This window comes from Carassius carassius, chromosome 38, assembly GCF_963082965.1.
Source record: "Carassius carassius chromosome 38, fCarCar2.1, whole genome shotgun sequence".
NCBI classification, from domain to species: domain Eukaryota; kingdom Metazoa; phylum Chordata; class Actinopteri; order Cypriniformes; family Cyprinidae; genus Carassius; species Carassius carassius.
In genome coordinates, this window is record NC_081792.1 from 14,769,603 (window position 1) to 14,793,278 (window position 23,676).

General features: G+C 37.4%; 2 protein-coding genes across 3 annotated transcripts in view; one reads left to right on the forward strand and one right to left on the reverse strand.

The window, feature by feature from the left end:
• Positions 1-21,839, forward strand: part of LOC132119395 (mitochondrial S-adenosylmethionine carrier protein-like) — a 45,223-nt gene extending 23,384 nt beyond the window's left edge. The window contains exons 6-11 of the mRNA XM_059529300.1: positions 5,292-5,336; positions 10,088-10,157; positions 12,065-12,129; positions 15,114-15,187; positions 21,355-21,537; positions 21,646-21,839. Of these exons, the coding sequence (XP_059385283.1) occupies positions 5,292-5,336; positions 10,088-10,157; positions 12,065-12,129; positions 15,114-15,187; positions 21,355-21,451 (351 nt within the window). The 3' untranslated portion in view covers positions 21,452-21,537; positions 21,646-21,839. The remainder of the gene's footprint in view (positions 1-5,291; positions 5,337-10,087; positions 10,158-12,064; positions 12,130-15,113; positions 15,188-21,354; positions 21,538-21,645) is intronic.
• Positions 21,840-22,101: 262 nt separating this feature from the next.
• Positions 22,102-23,676, reverse strand: part of LOC132119394 (leucine-rich repeats and immunoglobulin-like domains protein 1) — a 42,844-nt gene continuing 41,269 nt past the window's right edge. For both annotated transcript variants that reach the window (XM_059529298.1, XM_059529299.1), the window contains exon 18: positions 22,102-23,676. This exon is cut by the window's right edge and continues 748 nt beyond it. The gene's annotated coding sequence lies outside the window, so the exon portion shown is untranslated.

Below are 23,676 nucleotides of genomic sequence, written 5' to 3' on the forward strand. Positions count from 1 at the left end.
ATGCTTAGTAAAATCGAGAGACACAGAGATTGATCACGATTAAAGTATACGATTCATCATGCAGCCCTAAATTAAAGAACCTTTTTTCAACTGTAAAGAACCTTTTGTGCAAGAAAAGAAATTTGGTTCTTCATGGAACCATAGTTGCCATCCTTTATTTGTAATAGTGTACCCTATGAGCCAGAATAATAATATTAATACTGTCCCATACAGTTCAGATATACATGTAAAACTTCGAGTCAATCTCTCTCAGCAGATTTGAATGTACGCTGTGAAGTGTGTTTCAGTCGTGGGACCTGCATGTGTGTGTTTTCTGTACGAGGGAGCAAGCCTTCTCAGCCAAGATTATATGACCATAGGGAAGCGTGAAACACAACACAGCCTCTTGCTCTCTTTGATAAAGTGTTTGGGGCATCCCACTGGCTTGCTTTCAGCTCATTGATTTTTTCATTATTTATGAGTCTATTTTCTAAACTGGCTCTCAGAGGAGTTTTTATAGCACTGAGGTTTAAATCACATTTTCAAGGCTCACAAAAGATCAGCGATACAAATCCTACTCCATTAATATCATCCTCTGATAAAAAGTCATGTAGTAGTCCCAGAATACCATTACTCCAACTGAACTGTGGATTCAGTTCAATTCATTTATTTATTTATTTTTTTAGCATTTTAACATTGTTGCATGGTTTTAAGACTGTATATAAATTTAATTATTAATATATATATATATATATATATATATATATATATATATATATATATATATATATGAATATATATCTCTCTTACACACACACACACACACACACACACACACATACAGTATTGTGACAGTGGTGAGCAAACACGGCTGTACAAACACAAATGTGACACCCAAACGTGTGCACACACACGCACACCTGTGATGAGACTCAAACAGGTTTAGCGACATGTTTGACTTTGGCAGATGGCTTTGCATTATAAAACACTCTTTCACGCCTCCTGCGCTTCACCTCCAATTTGTTCCTGTTTGTTCCTCATCACACTTCAACAAGCTGTCAATTAAAAGTTTTGGCTGATAAATATGCTTATGCTTTGTGTTACTGCAGCAATGTTTGAAGTGTGCACACTCACAGACAATCACACCCTTCTGTTTGTACTTGCAGATACTGTCAGTATGCTTTGCTATAGATGTGTGTGTGTTAGGAAGGGCCTGTAAAAGTGACTGTTTTCCACATCTCTCAATAACAATGAGGGTTAGTCTGTGGGTTCTCCAGTCCGTCAGCTGTTTTTATAACAAGCGCTGCTGAATCGAAGCTCAGCTGATGACATATCCATCTGGCCCTCATCTACTTCCTGTAACTCTGCTTCATTCGCTTTTCTTCTTTCGCTGAGTGTCTCTGGAGTGGTCAGTATGTCGTCTCTCTAGTGTTTGAGAAATATCTTTTTTCACTGTGCTTTAATAATTTTTCTTTTTATTTCAGTACTATACAGATGCCGTCTTCCCTTACTGAGACACACTGTAGAAAAAACTGCAGAATCTGTTTTTCCAGTAAACCTTGTCTTTCCTTTGACCAGTATTTCAATTTTAGCTTTCTTTCTTTTTTCGTGGATTTATCGGTTTCGATTTACATTGACTATTTTGACTTTTACAATGCCTGTCTCATCTTCATCTTTCATTTAACCTGTCTGTATCTTACTCTTTCACTTTCTCTTTTAATATTTATGATTTTTCTGTTAGCCAGCTGTTAGACTACAGTGTTGTTATTATGCTGCTACTTACCAAGAAGATACATAAGCTGATTAAATAAAACCTAGATCAACATCATTTCACAAGAAAACTATAATATAATAATATAACTATAATAATATATATATATATATATATATATATATATATATATATATATATATATATATACTGTATATAGTCAAGCAAAGAATTTTATGTTTCCTTTAATGGTTCTTGTTTGTTAAAAGGTGACAGACAGCAAAATCTTGGGCTTTCTTGCAAGACAAAGACAGCAGAGAGAGTGTTGATACACATCATAGTGTTGTTGTTTGCCTATTGTCTCCAAATCGTCAATACCACATAATCTACCATAAGCAGTTGTGGCTTGTTATTTGGTGGAGGAAACCTTGACTAACATAATAAATGCACTTCAGGGATTAAGTGTGAAACTAATGTGCTTAAACTGATATCAGTACAGCTGGTCAGCAGTCAGACCACACATGTTAAATGTGCCGTCATCCACTGGAGCGAATCATTCTTGTGAAGAAGCCTTCTGGCCAAAAACCTGCTTTCCATCCTTCTGTCTTTCCATATCAGTCATCCCCTCTCTTGTCATCCATTACGGCCTTATCAATATAAATCTGACCATCTGTTCAACTGTCTCTGCCAGAAGTGTTAAACTTCTGCATAAATCAGCTATGCCTCATTTCTGTTTCCAGATTCCTCTAAGCATTCCTCCTGAGCACAGAGATGCTGAATTTATCACGTTGGTAATAAAAAACAATTGGCTGATATTTTTTTTTTTTTTTGAGGAAAAAACGCAAAAAGACCTATACACTCCCCAGCACTGGGCCAAATTGCAACTGGGCCAAATTGCAACAATGACCTGATGTTCAGTGTGAGTGTGGAAAAAGAGTCTAAATTAGGCAATTCATCGTTTTTTAATTAAGGGGCAGAGCTATTCATCCAGAGCGTTGTTATGAGTATGAATAATTTTTGAATTAAAATTTATTTGGCAGCTGTTTTAAAAGTGTTTAATTGTTCAGTGTCTAACCAACTCACTAACTGAATTCAGAAAACTATAGCAACACCATAGAAACCACTCTGAACACTTTAGCAACAGTCTAGCAACACCCTACACTCAATTCAGAACACCTTAGGGACTGTCTGGCAATACTGTAGCAAATGCTTGGCAGCCCCCTAACAAACACCTTAGCAACTGCCCAGACACACAGTAGCCCCATACTGAATTCCCTAGCAACACCATATCAACTACTCACACCACCTTAATGATTGGCAGGCAACACCCTAACCAAAACCACGTTGAACACCTTAACAATTGCCTAGAAATGCCCTAGACTCCTTTCAGAACACCTTAGCGACTGCCTGGCAACACCCTAACAACCACTATGAACACCTTATCAAATGTTTGGAAAACCATCTTATAAAAACCTTAACAACTGCCTTAAAACACACAGCACCATCCAGAATTCCCACAGAAGCTTGTCATCCACTTATACCACCTTAGTGATTGGGTTGCAATGCCCTAGCTACAACTCTGAACACATTTTCAAATGCTTGGCAACCCCCTAATAGTCCCTTTAAAACTTTACCAACTGCCTAACACACAGTCCCACACAGAATTGCCTAAAGGCACCTTAACAACCACTAATACGACTTAGTGACTAGCTGGCAATGTCCTGGAACCACTCACCAACTAGCAATGCTCTAGCAACCACTAAAAACACCTTAACTGCATAGCAACACTCTAACACCACTCTGGCAACACCATAGTAAACACTATGAACACCTTAGCAACAGCCTATCAACTCCCTAGACTCAGTTCAGAACATCTAAGCTACTGTCTGTCAACGGCTTTGAAACAGTTTTGAATACCTTGGAAATATTTAGAAAAACTCCTATCAGATACCTTACCAACTGCCTAGAATCAAAGCACCACCGAGAATACCCTAGCAGCATCTTATCAACCACTCATACCTCCTTAGCGACAACTTAGCAATGCCCTTGCAACCCCTCTGAACTCAAATTCTTGGCAACCCCCAGTCACTTCTAAGGCCTTAGCAACTTTCTAGAAACACACCAGCACCATCCAGATTTCTTTAGCAACACCGTATCAACCACTTTAGTGGCTACCTAACAACACCCTAGTAACCCCTCTGAACGCTTTAGAAAATGCCTGACAACACCCCAACAACCATAATTCCGTTTCTCATAACACAGAAAATCAGCAACTCTCATTCAAAATGAATGACTTCTGCTTACTGCAAATTGCTGTCAGGGTGAACATGCTTTCTGGCTGTATGAATCGGGTCTCTATTTTTTCTCTCTGTCTGTCTGTCTCTCTCTCTTTCTCATAGGATTTTGGGATTTTGTCAGCTCACTGTCCAGCAGTGCCATCGATTTCCTCTGTTTTAGCTCCGCTGTGCCTGATTGGATGAAGATTTCTGCCACTCCTCTCTATCTTTTGCACTCTCTCTCTCTGACCACAAACTTCATCTATTTATCATCTCTCTCTCTCTCTCTCTCGCACACACACACACACACACACACACACACACAGACACACACACACGTTTGTTTTTGTGAAAAGTGGGGACATCCCATAGGTGTAATGGTTTTTATACTGTAGAAACTGTATATTCTATGGCCCTACACCGACCCTACACCTAACACCAACCCTCACAGGAAACTTTGTGCATTTTTACTTTCTCAAATAAAACTCATTCTGTATGGTTTATAAGCGTTTTGAAAAATGGGGACATGGGTTATGTCCTGTAATACCTGTGTCATACCCATGTCATTATACACAGTTGTGTCCTGATATGTCACAAAAACATGCCCACACACACACACACACACACACACACACACACACACACACACTCTCTCTCTCTCTCTCTCTCTCTCTCTCTCTCTCTTCTACCTCACACTTCCAGACATCAGTATTAAAACACATGAGATAAATGGCCAGTGCCTGTGGTTGAACATGTTGCCACAAGTCATCCATTTTCTTTTACAGAAGACTAAAGCGCTAAGAGATGTTTTTTTTCTTTTTCCCAGTGAACAACATTATGGCATTATTCTGGTAGTTCTAAAAGCAGTTTTTCATTAATGTCAACATCTTTTTTATTTTCTTTTTAAAACTGTGTGTAATCTGTCACTAAACTGACTTTATTTTAAGAGTTTTATTAGTTTGCCAAAAAAATATTTCATTGATTTATTTTCCCTCATTTGTTTCCAAGCTGTATGGCTTTTTTGGTTTATGTTCTGTGGAACACAAAATAAATGATACTTTTAAAGTGGTTTTTATCATTTTTGAAACTTGACAGCCTGGATCTCCATTCACTTTCATTATGTAGAAAAGAGCAGCTAGTATGTTCTTCAGCATTTCTCCTTTTGTGTTCCACAGAGGAAAAAAGTCATACAGGTTTGGAATGACATGAAGGTGAATAAATGATTGCAGAATTTCCTTTTCTTAGATGAATAATAATAATAACTAATGCTTTATGCTTTCTGGTCTAGCTTATATTATAAAAAAAAACCTTTCTTTTCATTTCAGATCCCATTCTCGCTGGTGCAGTTTCCACTCTGGGAGTACCTAAAGGTATAAATCCACCCTTTTTCCTCTGACTTGCTCTCATTTCGATCTAATTTGTCCTCATAATTTCACTCTAATAAAGGAATAATGTCCTGTTAATGGTCTGACACATTTACAACTCAAACTACACGCATTGCCTCGCTATCTGTTAATAACTCTCTTTTTAGGTGCACTCAAAATGATGCTGCATTTTATTGGTCGCCCTCACCGGTGGTTAAGCAGAATCGTAATTTCTTTGAGTCTTAGTCAACTGTCCATTTCATTGTCTGGTCTGGGCCACATAAAAGTCGTTTTTCTAAAAAAAAAAAAAAAGGCCCAGTTTGTGAGGATGACATCATGTCTCCAGGGCAAAAGCAGAAAATTCCATTAGCGCTCTTGGCCTAGAGACTGGAGCGGAGCGGAGAAGGAGAGGCATTGGAGGACAATAGCACGTGCAGCTGTGGGCAAGCATTAACTGCAATGCTTGGCCGTAATAAGGAGTGTCATTCATGGCCACTTCTTTGTGACACGTTCAAAGGCATGTTTCTAGCCTCTCCGGCCATCTGTGTGGAGCTGTTGGAATGTGAGAGTCTTTGCTAAACTCTCTTTCAAAAGTGCATGACTTTGAAAAGCAAGAAAGCGTAAATGAGACTATGGAATGAGATGCCAGTGTTGGTTTTAAACAGCCGCTTTTGCTTCGTTGATTATTTCAGTGCAGATGCATTCAGTTTTAAATTACCAGGATTTTATTATTTATTTATTTTTGGACATGAATTACAAAACAAGTGCTGATTTTAGAGTAGGAAAAATTTTGGCATTAAGTGGTGACCCAGTGATTTAGAATGGAAATTCAGTGGTTTTATACTCCTGGCTATGAAGGAGTGCCAATAAAAAGGAACAAAATAAATAATAATAATCATTGTATTAAAGAGATAACTTTAATAAAAAAGAAAATGGTCAACATTTACTCACCCTCATGTCTTTCCAAACCTGTATGACTCGCTTTCTTCTGCGGAACATAAACATAAGATATTTTTAGAAACATCTCAGTGTTTTTTTTTTGTTTTGTTTTTTCACTCAATAGTTACCAACATTGTTCTGTGAGACAACAAAGAAGAAATTCTGAAGAAAGAAAATCTTAAATGTTTGGAATGACATGAGGGCGAGTGATTGGTGACAGATTAAACATTTTTGGGGTGAATGATCCCTTTAATTAAATAAATTAATCACTTTTCAAATTGACAAATAAATGACTTAAAGCCATTTAATTAATGTTGTAAAATGACACGAAATACCTTAAAATGTAGTTAAATGTAGCTATAAATAATAAATTGATGTTTCAACTGTAAGTCAAGTTAACAAATGCAGTTCACAGGTGGGACCAAACAATGAGCTTACCTTTAACATGTTAAGCTCTACATTTAACAATGAACAAAGAAACAGTTTTAAATATGTCTATTTATGTCAACAAAGATATGTCAATCAAATCAAATCCCAAGTATTGCCAAACCAATTCTCAAGTCATTTGCACCAAAAACATCTTAAGCCTCAGCATCTGAGCAGCAGGCCGCAGCAAACCATCTGTTCTCTCCAGCGTATCCCACAATTCCCAAAGTTTATCTACCAACAATCCCCTAAACTCAGCGCTGCACTGTTACAAAACCAGCAAGCAGCTGTGTCATTACATCAGCCGTCCACTTATTTCCCACCATGCCCACTCAACGTTTGTGTCAGTGGATCAGACTTATTCTCATGATTAAGTGCAAGTGTGAGTCTTAGTTTGGTTTGAGTCATTTAAACTGAAGTGTACGTTTGGAGCAATGCATGGTCAGGATGGTGAGTTCCGGAAAAGACTATAGTATTTAAGTCTTATATTTAGAATGTAGTGTGATTAAAAAAAGGCCCATTTGTCCACAGAAATGTTTTCAAATTAATCTCAGGTATGTTTTGGGTTATACAAAGGAGTTAGACTGTATTATACTTATCAAATGAGAATTTCAAGCTACGTGGACTCCGTAGCTGTAGGTTTAATATGTCAGTTGGAATAATCAGGCAAATCAGGGTCTTTCTTTACCCCTAAACTACCTCATTTCCTATTTAGGCCTAACATAATTCATAGCTACGTTCATCTCGGTCCTAAACCACTGCCTACTTCTGCTCTGAGCATGTTCAACCTCTTTCCTCTTTCATGTTCAAAATCCGTTACTCGCATATCATGAGGGCTTCCAGAATCATATTAAACACACTGTTCCTGTCACACAACAAACTCAAAAAATCTGAACATATGCTCACCAAGGCTGGATTTATTTTATGAAAAATACAGTAAAAACTCTAATATTGTTGCAAGTAAAGAACAATCAAACAAAACGTTCATATTGTATTATATATAAATATTATAATTTATTCCTGTGACCGCAATGGTGAATTTTCAGCAGCCATTCCCTCAGTCTTTGGTGTTACAGAATTAAATAAAATTTTTGCTGTTTTGCTGCATTTTTGATCCAATAAATACAGCCTTGGTGAGGATAAGAGACTTCTTTCGACAACATAAAAAAAAATAATTTTGAAATCACAATTTTGAAAAAATTATATATAATTATAAGCATCACGAAACAAAAGAAAATCTGCAGCTAACATTATCGTGGCTTCAAATGTTGAAATTTTAATTAATATTTAAAATGTTAAATTGGATTTGAATTAAATTTTTTATGGTCAACTAAAATGTTATGTTTATCTTCTCAAATTAGATGCATTTCCCCCTCCATTATAAGTCATTTCATGCAGTTTGTGCAGCTGAATGTAACACCTGTTTCGGTGTTAAATGTAATTCATGTAAGGTTCATCCTGGCATGTAGAGCTGTGGTCAGTCAGTTTTGAGGTGAACTTGCCTCCAGTTTGTTTTCAGTGAGTGTGACGGGGATAAATGGATGTTCTCCAGCACATGCTCTTTGAACTTGCAAACAAAAACTCTTCCTTAATCTGACAGCTAATGAAACACACATGATGTAGTGACAAAGAGAGCATTTATGCATGTGTGTTCTTGTGCACAAAGCTGGAGGGGATCATTCATAATTACTTCATGCTGTGCTTCAATTGTTTTCCTTTCTTAGCCATCAGATGCTCCTGGTCTGAGGCCGTAGGAAAACTCCAGCAATTATCTGCAGCCTGGCTGCACAACAACTCCCTCCAAACACAACACAAATCCAACAAACACGTCAAGTCACTGAATCTCCCTCCTCCTTTCTACAACAGTCCTCCTCTCACACACATTTCTCTTTAATTTACCACATTCTTCCCCTCCTACTTCACCTCTTTAAACAATAGGATTTGAAACAACAATTAGCCATCTGAAAATGAGTACAAATTGTGCAATTGACTGAGATCCTGTCAGACCTGTCTTACCTGAGGCTACAGAACGCACCTGTAGCTGTAGACAGATGACGATTCAACACTGAAAGTCTGTTCCAAAACCTGGTGAGACATCTGTCTATAGCCAAACATGAAAGTAGCATCACATGTATGTTGCCAGAGAACACAATCCTAAAATGCATTGCAACTTGGTATGATATCAGATACACTACCATTCACTACCATTTTTTTAATACAAAGTAATACTTTTATTAAAAAATAACAATAAAGACATTTTATCATTTTACAATAGATTACTATTGAAAACGATTGTAAATATTTTGAACTTTCTATTCGAAACAAAAAAAGCCACCCGGCATCTTCCCTTCACACAATGAAGAAACATGCTCATCATATTATAACATCTGTGACTCTCATCAGAATACAATATAATTTTTCCCTTCGTTTCTTGGAAAACCCTGAACCAGCATGAAAGACCATGTGTTTTCCAGGGATTGATAGAGTTAGCATATGTGTACAATACTCTAGTGCTGAGCTGTGGAAGTCAAGTCACATTTATTTATACAGTGCTTTATAAAATGCAGATTGTTTCAAATCAGCTTTACATTAATGAAGCAGGAAAATAACAGTGTTAATGTTATAAAATTCATCAGTTATGAAGCAACTTTTATGTAGAGCTAAGAAAAAAAAAAGAAGCTAAAACAAGCCTAAAAATATTGGCTTGTCTCAGCTGGTTTAAGCTTGAAGTAGCTGGTTTTAGCTAGTCTTTCAGCCTGGCAAAGCTGGTCAAGCTGGTGTTCAGTTTGGTTTAGCTGGTTTGTCAGCTGGTCTCCCAGCCTGACCAGTTGAAGAAGTGGGTAAAACCCACCAATCTGCAAACCAGTTATTACCAGGCTAGAAGACCAGCTAAAATCATCAAAGCAACTGAGGGAAGGTTTTAGCAGTGTTTTTTTTTTCAGCATAAGGCAAAAGTGTCATTATTCAGCTAAAGTCAGTTCAGTGTTGAGACAATCCAGTTTAATAACAGTGTCAATGGTGCAAAGTTAGTGTCATTATCTAGCTCAGTTCTGTTCTTATGTTCTTATCAAAGCTCAATATCGATTTCAACTTGTCTCTTTGAAAACCATGAACCAGCATGACAGACAGATTACGAGAGTTAGTGTATAATACTGTAGCGCTGAGCGGTGGAAGTTAGGGATATTCAAGATTTCTTTCTTTCAGATTTGGTCACCATTCCTTATGGGGAAAATAAGACTCTGACATCATTCTTGAGATTTGGAAATGAGCTGTTCTGTTGCGTTCCCATACATATAAACCCAAGGGCTTTGTGTGTTTTTTGTTATTTGTTTTTTTGTTTAATGACTTATAAATGTAATAATCCTAAATTCTCTCTCTCTTTCTCTGTGTAGGCCATTTGGTGGAGGAGGCAGGGGGGACGGCTGGACTCTTGGCAGGCAGCAGTGTGCGGAGCTCTTGCAGGTGTGTGGGATTAGCCTCGGCGCAGAGGTCTGGGAAAGAGAGCGAAGTAGAACGAGAGATAGGGAGTTGGGATGGGGTCCAACACCAGGAATATTCAAACTTTACTCAGCCACGGTCCTGTTTAATTCCACACAGGTCAAGATGGTCACAACAGGTTGTTTACCAGCTGGTGTGCACCAACAAAGAGGGACAGTAACAACCAATTAGAGGTGGAGAGTCAGTAGAGGGAAGAGTACGACATTGGCCTTTTGTTGCACCTGCATCAAATTTTTGGTAACTTTTCATAGCTGTTGTCAGCAGTCATTGAGTTTACAAACCAGATCCAGGGAGCTCAAGTCCCTTGCAGCTGGCTAACTCCATAGTCACAGTTTTGGAAAACATCTCCGCCCATGTAAAAACTCATCAGGTACTGGGACACAATGGAGGGACGAGGATGCATCACTCAGAGGAAAAAGAACATGGCTGCTAGCCAGCCACCTGGAGAGTGTTCTTGGATTCGAGTTGTCTGTGCACATGTGTTGCTTTGGCACAGATGTATCACTTTAGGTGAATTGTGGTTGTTAGCGTCATTGTGAAATCACACTAACAAATGTGAATTGTGACACATTGTCTGATAGCAGTTGCTTGCCATCACTGCCAATGCTGCAAGCCTCAAGAGAACAAATGAGAAAAACTTGCCTTTCCCAATCGTGCTCTCTCTCTCTCTCTCTCTCTCTCTCTCTCTCTCTCTCTCTCTCTCATTCTTCTCTCTCTCTCTCTCTCTCTCTCTCTCTCTCTCTCTCTCTCTCTCTCTCTCTCTCTCTCCCCCCACTATTGTGTCCTTCCTGTTCTGAGTTCAATTACAAGTACATGTCGCTTCAGTAGCAATAGAATCACTTGCTTACTTTGTCGGTCCTCAGTTAATGTCCTATTATAAATCCTCCTGCCATTACCATGATCATGCAAAGCAGGTAAATACAGTAACTACTTCATTATATATGTGCAGCTATTTTTTAAGCAGATGCTTTTGAATTAAGTTTGTTCAGGGGGGAAATGGTGTAGAACAGGCACAAAAGAAAGAAATGGAAACTTGTGTAGTTTGAATCTTTTTGAAAATATTTATCGAATTGCATTTATTATTCTTAAATAGCATTTTAAAAATATTGTTTACAGAATGCATTAACAGCATTCAGTCAAGTACACAAAAGATTGGAAAAGCAAAACTGTTTGGGAAGGATTGAGAAGATCATTCAGTTAGCAAGGATGAATACCAGGATGAAATTGTTTATATAAAGAGAAATACGTAATTAAGATGGTAACAAAAAAAAATTAGTTCATCCGCTTCGAAAGATGATTTAGACAACTTTACCGCAAAAAAAAAAAAAATCACACCTTTTGAATGGAAGAATTGACTTCAGTTGAAAATGTATTACTATACATGTGATTCTTTGCTTGTTCTTACAACCTGAGGTACTAAATTATGTCACTATTCTGTTCTGTGGTAATTGACTGCCTGAACCTTTAATATTTCTATAAAGAAACATCACTTGCATTTGGGCAACTGTTATCTGTCAGTTAATCAAGTGAAATCAGGCAGTTTGGGAGAACTTGTTTATTCCAGCACTGGGAAGAGCATGTTTAAAGCTTGATGCTGTTGTTAGGAGAGAGAACCTCTTTCTGCTCTCATTCACGCCAAAACAAGTTTATGAATGTGCATGAGTGTTTACGAGTGCTTGACATTGCCAGGCTAGTTTGAAAAATTCATCCGCTTTTGCTCTTTTTCTCCAGAGCGTTTCCGTCAGGTAATCAGGGCTGATGTAATGCCACATATTTACATTTATGTATAGTGGTAATTATAACATGGTCATCACTATAATTAGTGCTTGTCTGTGTTTGTGTGCCTACACATATGCACAATCTCTTTCCAGGTGGAGTAGCAGCATTCGTCACGACTCCGCTAGATGTTGCGAAGACTTGGATAATGTTGGCTAAGGTGAGACTTTGAAACCATTTGTGTAAATCTGTCTCCTGATGCCGCCCAGATGGAGTACAAGGGGAACAAACAAAAGGCCCTAATGTAGACAAAACCAACAGAAGAGAGAGTGAAGAAAAAGCGTCAGTAGACACACAGCTCGATCCAATAGCAGGGTCATCCTGGGATGCGACTGATACACAAATACACTCCTCTTGTTATCCGCTGTCCAGTTGAGACTCAAAACAGACAGAGCTGTGTTTGTGCATGTTAGATGTCAGAAGACGTTTGTGTATTCAAGAGTTATTTCCAGTTGTCTCTGCACTTGGTATCTAGTGCAGATGCTCAATTCTAAAACATAGGCAGCATTTTAAACCTGTTCCAAAGCTAATAGCAACTTCAAATTATGCCTAATTTGAGTAGAATTCTAAGGCAGCGTCGCATATTATAGATAAGGCAGTCTAAGAATGCATCGCACAAAAAGCATTCATTTTGGTGTATGTATTAGACTACTGTGCCATTAGCTCAGCTAAGAATTTTAGGGTTTGTAGGAGAAGTCACCCAATTTGGATTTAGAACACTTTAGAATAGGGAACACTTATTCACTATTACCTACGACTTTTCCCTCAATAAATTCCTAATTTGCTGCTTATTAATAGTTAGGAAGGTAGTTGTTAAGTTTAGATATTGGGTAGGATTAGCTACTAAGAAATGCTATTAAGAAACTAGTTAAGAGAACCTAAAATAAAGTGTTACCCAATTTGCAACACATAGGATTCAGTGTACAATACTTTGCATTTATTTCTATGGTATCCACCAACAGTAATTAACATTAAAATAAGATTTAAAAACATGGAAAAATAATGCACATTGTGAAGATAGTGCTGTGTAAATACAGGTGACTTGAAGGAAACCTCACTCAGACCACCTCCTAAAGGTTTGAGTTTATGTAGAGTTATCATCATGATAATGACACCACAACTCTGATCATCTTAACGTAGTGTTCTGCAACTTGTCCTATTCTTAAAAGCTTATATAACCAAAAATGAAAATTCTATCATCATTTACTCACTCTCAAGTCAATCCAGACCTGTAAAACTTTTTCTGTGGAACCTAAAATATGATATTTTGAAGAATGCTGAGAACTAAACAACACTGGACCACATCGACTTCCAATGTAAGGATTAAAACACATTTCTCAGAATACCTTCTATCATACTCCACAGAGGGAAATAACAAATTCTCGCAAATAATTAATCAGGCAAATACGATTACTGGCTATAAACAACATTCACATCAGGTCTTCTTTGATTGATTGTTTTATAGAAAAAAAACAGCAATTAGGATTTCTAAAGGTCATACTCATCCACTCCAATCTATTTTTGAAGTGCTTCCATCAGTGCGTAGGCTTAAAATTCCTCTGGCCAGAAGAAATAGTGAGTGATGTGACATTCAGCCAAGTATGGTGACCCATACTCAGAATTCGTGCTCTGAATTTAATCCATCCAAAGTGCACACACACACACTGAACACACACCCGGAGCAGTGGGCAGCGGGTAGGTAGGTAGGTATTACTGTGCACAATGATTCGTAAGGTGTGTGTAAGGAATGTTTGGGGTTGAGTCAGTTGCCTAAACTTGTGTGATTGTGGCCTAGTGGTTAGAGAGTTTGACTCTTAACCCTAGGGTTGTGGGTTCAAATCTCGGGCCGGCAATACCACGACTTAGGCACTAAACCCCAAACTGCTCTCCGGGCGCTGCAGCATAAATGGCTGCCCACTGCTCCGGGTGTGTGTTCACAGTGTGTGTGTGTGTGTGTGTGTGTTCACTGCGGATTGGTTTAATGCAGAGCACAAATTCTGAGTATGGGTCACCATACTTGGCTGAATGTCATGTCACTTTCGTCACTTTCATTTTCACTGTTAATGTGTGATGTGTTTCTTAAGTATTCATGTGGATGTGTCACCAGTGTCAAAGACAAATTCCAGCTCTGTGACAAGAAGAACGTATAATATAGTTGAACATTAATATAACATAATACAGTGGGTATAGAAAGGAATCACCCCCCTTTAAAATAAGTTTTAACAAAATGTGACATGTAAACTCTGCTGATCACTGATTGGCCAGAGAGAATTTTTACTACCTGCATCTCTGAACTTGCGACACAAACACAACAGAACCAATAGATTTAAATCAGCACAGCCAGCAAAGGATCAAATGCAACTGTTTAGAACGAGCAAACCTTTTTTAACAACCCAAAAATGGCTGTCACATTCTATGGCGTAGAGGCTATGGCAAGTGTCCAATGCAGAAGTATAAATCAGCCTTTAGACTTAGGGAGAGGTGCTACTTCAGGCTACAGCTTAAAGGAGTGTGTCTATGCGTAGGCTACAGCGTAGGTTCGACGCCCAAGTACTGTATATATTGGGCTTAAGTGAAGTCTCCTCACACCTTTGGCTGATAGAGTGAAGAGTTTTACTGGAGGTATCATGCTCCATGACATCACAATTGTCTTTTTTTAATTTCCATTTGACCAATTAAAGAAATAGAGACCTCATGTTCAGGCATGTTTGCTGTACTGTGTGTTTGGCCTACAGAAACTCCAGGCCCTTATCCAAGCCCTGTGGGGAACTGAAGTGTACGGGGCTGTTCAATGTACAGTCAACTCATCATCTGAAACAATCCCAGTCTAAATACAGAGCCATCAAAATTTGCCTCAGACTGTGGTGTTTGCCCATTCAAAACACAAGAGTTGTTACATTAACTCTCCTTCACACTTTCCTGATATAGATGGCTGTTTTGAAGATGGTTGTGTGGGTTTGTAGAAAAGGGACTATAAATGTAGATAGAGCAGAAAGGGGAGCCGTTGAACAGGTGGAGACGGGTGGAGTATACCAGGGACAGAGCAGAATCAAAAGGAAGACAAAACACAGTGTGATTACATGTTTGACAGGAATTTTAAAGACAGTTGATCCATCATTACTGTCTTTTGTCTCTGTTTATCAGGCTGGGACGAGCACAGCCAGTGGAAACATCCCAACGGTTTTGTATGAGGTGTGGAGGAGCCGAGGAATACCCGGGTGAGTGTAAATGGCAGTGTATGAGACCAGATCTTTTTTTTTTTCACTATAAGCACCATATAAATCCCCTTTTAACCTTAATTCTTAAGATATATATATATATATATATATATATATATATATATATATATTTGTATTATGCAATAAATTAGAAGGATATACACACTACCATTTGTGGTTAGTATATATTTGTATAAATGCTGTTCTTTCTCAACTTTCTATTTATCAGGAAAATCTGAAAAAAAAAATTCAGCTTTGCCATCACAGGAATATTTTAATAATTATGTTCAAATAGAAAAGTGTTATGTTAAATTGTACAATGTTTAACAATATTACTGTTTTTACTGCATTTGATCAAATAAATGCATGCTTTGTGAGCACAAGAGACTTTTAAACTTTGTTTAAATAGTTATATATATATATATATATATATATATATATATATATATATATATATATTATATATATATATATATATATATATATATATATATATAAATACAAATACAAATTTTAGATTATATGTGATTAAATAATTACTTAATAGAACTGTAGTTTATTCATAGAAGTATTTTCTTTCCAGGGTTTACCTAGTTTTTTTTTTTTTTTTTTAGAAAATTAATGGCAATAAAACTAAGGCCAATGCAAACAAGCAGACATTCACTATTGTTTTGTGCACAGAGTTGCCCATGAGTGATCATGTGAATCTCTTTCTCTTCATAATAAACGTCCCTCTCTCCATCTAAAACTTGTCAGATGATTATCAGATTTTTTTATTTTTTTTTGGCAGAACACATAATAAACTCTATGACTTCAAGGAATTCCAAAAATCCATTCCCAGATGCAATATTTAAAACTCTAAGAGAAGCTAGGACTAAAAAAAAGTAGGCAAAGAGGCTCGACAATGCTTGCATAAGGGCAACAACTCTCGCACTTTCACTACTGCATGCCTTGTACAAATTGCCTGGCTTTAAAGCTGTAATTACTGTAATGGCTCCAATTGCAGACTAGTGAAGCCAGAAAGTGCTTCCATGTGTCTGCGGAGAGCTTCTAACCACACCAACAAAAACAACGGCAATCAAGGCAGCCATGCACTTGTGAGTTCACCTTCCTCAAAGCTTTGAAGTGTGCTAACCCAACCAGACTACCCAGACGGCTTCCATGTCCACAAGCAAGTAGGCTTTGCTACACAGCAAAATCTCCAGAGTAAAATTAACTCTGTTCAGAGAACATTTGGTCCCTCTCTACAGAGAGTTAAAATAACTCTGAATCAGAGTTAAAGTTAATGAGATACTTAAGTGATTAATTAAGTGATGATTGGGCATTAATGATGAACATCTGCTGTTAACAAGTTCTCAGCAGAGGAGGATTCAACAACTCCACAAACAGCATTACCAGCTTCACTTATTACTAACCAGGGGTGCGTTTCCCGAAAGCATCGTTGGCCAACTATGGTCGCAAGTTCATCGCAATGTCCATTGAACTCTATTGGTAACGACGGAACTTGCGACCATAGTTGGCCAACGATGCTTTCGGGAAACGCACCCCAGACTGACTTTATTTCTGTCAGACATCTACAGAAGGTCTTATTAAGAATTAACAGAGGTTTAGATGTTGATGATTTATTGAAAATGTATGATTACCATTATAGTGATGAGTGTTTCCTTCAGTTGGGCAGTTTGACTCTTCTTGCGAGTTTGTGGATTTTGTAACAGCTTTTACCAAAACATGTAATTTGTTACAAAGAAAACCAAAAACAAAGATGATCAGGTGATATAGTGTTTAACAGCAGATAGTAAAAAAAATGCGCTTATATCGTCACTGTCCAAAAGTGGTCATTTGATGTTAATAGATTATATTCACTAACAATACTCTCTTGCTACAGATTGGACATTTTGAATTTTTTTAAATACATAATAGGGGATTTTTTTTTTCTGAGACACAGACATCAAGAATCAGCTTATGAATCTCAACAATGGTATGCTGCAATGCATGCTGGGAGCCACAATAGTATAAAACTCATGGCTCCCAGGATGCATTGCGGCATGAAACATGTTACCATTGTTGAGATTCATAAGCTGATTCTTGATGTCTGTGTCTCAGAAAAAAAAAAATCCCCTATTATGTATTTAAAAAAATTCAAAATGTCCAATTTGTGGCAAGAGAGTATTGTTAGTGAACATAATCTATTAACATCAAATGACCACTTTTGGACAGTGATGATATAAGCGCATCATTCTACTTTTTGTTGTTGAAAACTAGATCACCTGAACATCTTTGCATCTGGCATTCTTTGCAACAAATTATATGTTTTGGTAAAAGCTGTTACAAAAACCATAAACACTCAAAAAATATAAGCTAGAGTCAAACTGCCCAACTAAAGGAAACATTCATCACGATAATGGTGATCATACATTTTCAATAAATCGTCAACATCTAAACCTCAATGCTCAATACGAACTTTATGTAAACGTATGACAGAAATAAAGTTAGTCTGGTTAGTAATAAGTGAAGCTGGTAATGCTGTTTATGGAGTTGTTTAATCCTCCTCTGCTGAGAACTTGTTAACAGCAGGTGTTCATCATTAATGCCCAATCATCACTTAATTAATCACTTAAGTATCTCATTAACTTTTACTCTGTTTCAGAATTATTTTAACTCTCTGTAGAGAGGGACCAAATGTTCTCTGAACAGAGTTAATTTTACTCTGGGGATTTTGCTGTGTAAGTAGTCCAGGATGATGCAGCAGCCCACTGGGAGAGTAATGCTAGCAATGTTTATAACGAGCATGTTGCAGTGGGCCCATAATCACCTCCAGGTGGTTAGATATGATGTAGGTTGCTTCCTTTGGAGTATTGGTGTACGACCTGCCTCTAATCAGAAATCTACATTTAATAAGCATCTGGTAAGCATGCCGTATTTATAGAGCCATTAATAGAAGTGTTATTAGACCTGTTCACCGCTGAGTGACTGGCGATCATGGCTGGGCAGGGTGATGATGTCAAAATGAGCTCATCTGACTGTGACTTGACTCTATTGTCCTACAGTATGTTGCTTCGTCCCAAGTTGCCTACTTATACTATGCTCTTAATTAAAAAAGAACATATGTTTGAGTGTGTAGCAGAAGAGTAGGCAAGCTTAGAGACATACTACTTTGTCATAATGGTGATAAACCACTCTGTCCATTACTTACACTGCTCTGTCAGTCATCTGGTCACAGTTATCATCCTCCACATTTAGTTTCATTTTATCTTGTACTACATTGGAGAGAAATGATGTAGCACGCTGACCTGCCGTCTATAGGTATTTTATGTGGAATACCCTCCTTAATACATAATGCATTTCAAAGTTAAAGACCAGCAGTGTCTTTAGAGGTACACAGTGTTGTTGTAGATGCAATATAATGTGGATCACATTGAATAAATATTTTATATATTGAGGTTATATATTGATTTAATTTTACTCAACCCCTTATCTAACCTTTCTACTTGTCTCACACATCCACCACGTTTGTTGTTTTATTTGTGTTTGAAGTTCTAATCAAACCTTTGCATTAATCTGCACTTCAAATTACAACCATAAATAGCAAACCGTCTAGGTACCTTATTCTGGGTACCTAATTTCAGACAGATAGTATGCAGATTGGGTCTTGGGTCTTATTCTTGCATTGTTGAGTAATTAACAACAGTAAGTTATAAGAATAATTACAACTACATTTTACTGCACAAGCCATGCCATTTTAAGATGAAATTGCAGCGGTCAGATGGTACAGTTTTCAAGTTGTAATTATGAGTTCTATGACAACATGAGCACTTTTTACATGTTAAAATCATAATTTTGTGAGTCTTGTATGGTAATTCTGACATTATTACTTTATATCTGGTGTGAAAGTGCCTTTATACTACACTGGTTACTACAAATCAGTATTTTTATTGAACCCTAATGTGTGTTCCTGTGATGCATGTTTGTGGTTTCCATTGCAGAAGATATAGTCAGAACTGACTCAAAGCATGCATGCAAGGTTTCACGTTTCTCTTTTAGTGCGTAGTCTGAAATCCCCACCCCACGCAGCACAGACAAACTGTCAGAATGCGTCCTTGCTAATTCGTTCCAGGATGCGTGTTATTGCCTCACAGGTCCACACACACTAGCTCACTCTGACATGACATCTCTCTGTAAAACACATGATCCCAGCAGAAGCATGCTGAAACGTTGAGTTCTGAGAATCACTGGAATAGTCAAGAGATCCCTGACATGCTTGGCACCTTGTACAGCTTTGCAGTTGACATAAATTGATGTGTTAGTGGTTACACCACTCGTGACCTTATTTCTAATTTTAGATCCAACCCACCCCTTCTTTTCTGACAACTATTGTCCTCCACCAGAGTCACACTGAAGGACTTGTGGAGGCTGATCCCAAATCAGTGAATTGTGATGGTACGACAGGGCATTAACGATACATTTGGTGAGCAGGACTTGGATTCGGCAAAAGTTTGATAAAGTCTGACAAATAGGCGAAACAAAACAATTGCGAAACGAAAGGGAGCCAAAGCGAGAGAGTGTTGGGGATTGAGGGACGTGTGTGGATGTCATCTGGCCATCAGTCATGTGGAGAGGCCCCCGGGGGCCGGTGCTTATACCAAAAGCAGCTGCGTGGAAAAGAGCCTTAGGAGACTACAGTACTTTCATGGCCTGTCGCATCCCACGAACCTCTCCAACATCAACAAACCCTACACTGCACATTCCTGCTCAGTCGCTCCGGAATCTGTCAAACAACACGCTGTCAGCTGAGAAATACTGAATACTTGTGTTATCGAGCATGGCTAATGTTTTATTTTAAATGCTCTGTAAATTTCATCTAACAAAGTTACGTCCAAGTGGATTTTGCAACTGTGTGTATCTAGTTTCTGTAGATAGACCTGTCAATAATGATTTAATGATTCAGTTTGGTTGAAGTCTCACGATACTTAGGCACAATGTAACAGTAAGATGATATATTTGATCCACTAAAAAGAATCGTCATTCATTTGGGATTTGGACTATATTGGTTGTGAAATATGATTTGACTCACTACAAAGAACCAGTTCGTATGAGTCATATGTTCGGGAATTGAACTATACTGTTGTGCTGTAATATTTGACTCGCTAAAAAGAACTGTCTCGTAAGAGTCATTCATTTGGGAATTGGACTATACTGTTCGTGATGGATGTTTTGATTTGCTGAAAAGGACTGATTCATAAGACTCCGCTTGGGAATCGGACTGTACTTGTGCTTTGTTTTGACTCACTACAAAGAACCAGTTTGTAGGAGTCATACATTTGGGAATCTGACTTGCACTATTTTTTGATTTGCTTAAAAGAACCTTCCTGTAAGAGTCATTCATTCAGGAGTTGAACAACTGATTGCGCTGTATGTTCAGTAAGAAGAACCATTTGATTCATTCATTTTTGTGCTGTATATTCAATTACATGTATGAGAACCATTAATATCATTGGGTTCCAGTATTTGTTAATAATGGCACCTGTTCTGAATAAAAGTAAGTTTACATTGTGATGTATTTTTGCGTTATAAAGAGAGGACGATGACAACATGACGACAGTCGAGACAGAGCAGGTGACTTATGGTATGAAACTGTGTAAGATTTCAATTTTGTCTTGAGAAATTTCAACAATAAATACAGTTTAGTGGCTCTTATGTGTCGTGACAGATCGCAAACCGATCATCTCTTTCTCTTTACTAGTTACAGCATGAAATAAACATGAATGAACATCAGAAGGTATCTTGTTTCAACCACAAAAAGATATCAGTACACACCATTTTTAAATGAATTCCAACAACATTTATCTACTTTCCTGTTTTTTTTTTTTGTTTATTTTGTCAGCCAAAATGGCAGATTCTGTGTAATGATTGGTCAGATTATCTGTCAATCAAATCCCTGAAAGGGTCAATTGCTGTGGACTGTATGCTAAATAATAAATGAAAATATATATATATATGGGAAAACAAATACAACATTATTTATGATTTATTGTTATAATAATGTCTTTTTTAATGTAATTTAATTGGATCTGTTTATAACTGTGAAAAATCATATTTTGAAATGAATTACTAGCTTGAAAAGACTTCTTGCTAACTCTTGCTTTTATGTTTTCTCATCACATCTGAAGGCTGTTCGCCGGCAGCATCCCCAGAGTGACGTTCATCAGCATGGGAGGCTTCATTTTCCTCGGAGCATATGAGAAAGTGCGGCGTACGCTTTTATAAACACCATCGTCATGGACAGTATGGGCCAGTTTGTGCTGGACCAGTTTCTTCAACCTGAACTCTGACTGTACAGCCAAAACTGCAAAACAAGGTCAGAGACCAGGAGCAAACGGTATACTACAGATGAGTGGAGGTTGGTCAAATCTGATTGGGAAATGCACCCTCTGTCCCAGTTTGAACCGGTGGTCTTGAGGACCACGGCGAGGACACCTGGTGCCTGGATAAAAAGATCACATAACATAGTGGTTTGCATTCCTGATAATCAGTGCACAACAGATTGAGTTTAACTGCCTGAATTCAACTTATGTTACACCACAGATCGAGTTCAAACTCCGATATCATTTTTGCAGGCCTACATGAATCTATTAAAAAAGTATTTTTACAAAAATGCTGGTGCTGGTATTTATTTACTAAACTCTCAAGTATGCACTAATAGGTAACAAGTTTAAGGGTGTTACCAATATTAGGCAAGTGGATTATTGTAGCTAGTTGCTCTAGTTCACTATTATTACCTGAAAAACAAACTGTGAGAGTCAAGCAGAATGCAGAGAAAGACAGATTAGTCCACAGGTGTGAATGTGAGGGGGCACTGACTTATTCATACAAAGTCATTTTCAACCATTCAAAATAAAAACACACAAACCAGAAGGTTTAAAAGAACAAAATGTGACTTTAATTAACACCTGCCATTTTGACACTTCAACAGTTTTAGCCATGTGGATGAACATCTGTGATTAGAGTTCAGTTCAATAAAGGTATTTGGTGTGAAACCGGGTGACCCACACAGCTGTAGAGTTAAGAAATCTGAATTAGTGGGGCTCTTCACAGAGCTGGATTACACAAATAACCATTTAACCACAGGATCAGTGTATTGCTAAAGTCAGTTTCAACAGCTTTTGGGGTTAGACTGGTGTTTGCTGTAATCTAACTTTCTAAAACATTCACCGAGTTCTTTTTTTTTACTATTTGGCCTAAAAAAAAATCTTGGCTGTTGACATGAACATAAACCAGTTTGGCTCAAGCTAACGAATATATGTACCTTAGCATTAGCTGCTTTAGTCTTTACCAAAGACTATGGGAGTTTATCTGAAGTGTTCACTTATTCCCTTTACGTAAAGACATTCTGTGTAGCTGAAGACCAGCACACAGAGATTTAGCTCTTTCCCTTTCGTGATTTGGCAGCATTCGGCTTACAAACGTCTAATGTCACTGTTAGAAAGTCATTGTTAGAACGAATCTCTCTAAACATTATTTTGGATCATTTGTTATTTTCCCAAATATGTTAAAAAACACGATCAACAAATACATTTAAAAATTCATTTCAAATACCACAGGTATGTAGGTGAACGAAGCAGCTTTTGGTGACATGTACCTTTGTTAACGGATTGCATCAGAATCTCGAGGTGTAAAAATGTTTAGTTCAAATATTAACTAACATGATTCATCAAAGTGCTTATTTTTTCCCATATGCCAATATTTGTCATTTTTGTACCATAATGGATGCAGAGCTCTTGCTTCATCACAGACCAGAAATTCTGGCAAAGAAATATTCCAGGTTAAACACCAGTTAGTGATGACAAATACAATAGTTTGCTGTCGCTGTCTGCTGTGAAGGGCTTTCTGTACACACATTTTTTTTTTTTTTTTTTTACAAACTGAAGTACAAATTATAATAATACATTTTTTTTGTAGTAAATTGACAGTAAGCTGTGGGAAGAACTTAACTTTAGAGTTGCCACACCTTTTTACCAGTGAGTTTCCATTATTTTTCCAGTCATAATTCCTTAAACAATTTATAGAGATAGCATTTACCACGAAAACAGAAAACTTAGCCAATTACACACTTATATAAAATCACAAAACAAATACGGTTATAATAAATGCTGTTCTAAAGTTTGGGGTTGATTTTTTTTCTTTTATTCTCATACTCACCAAGGCTGCATTTGTTGGATCTGAAATACAGTAAAAATCTTAAGTTCAAAAGAACAAAATATATTTGAAATTTGAATGTAATTAATTTGTAACATTATAAATGCCTTTGCTGTCACTTTTGATCAATGTAATGCATCCTTGCTAAATAAATAAATTTCTTATAAATAAATTCTTACTGACCCCAAACTTTTCAATGGTATAGTATATTTACTATAGAAATGTAAACATAAAAAGCAATTTCCCTGATATTTCCAGAACCCTTTAACTTGTATTTAACCTGGAATATTCCTTTA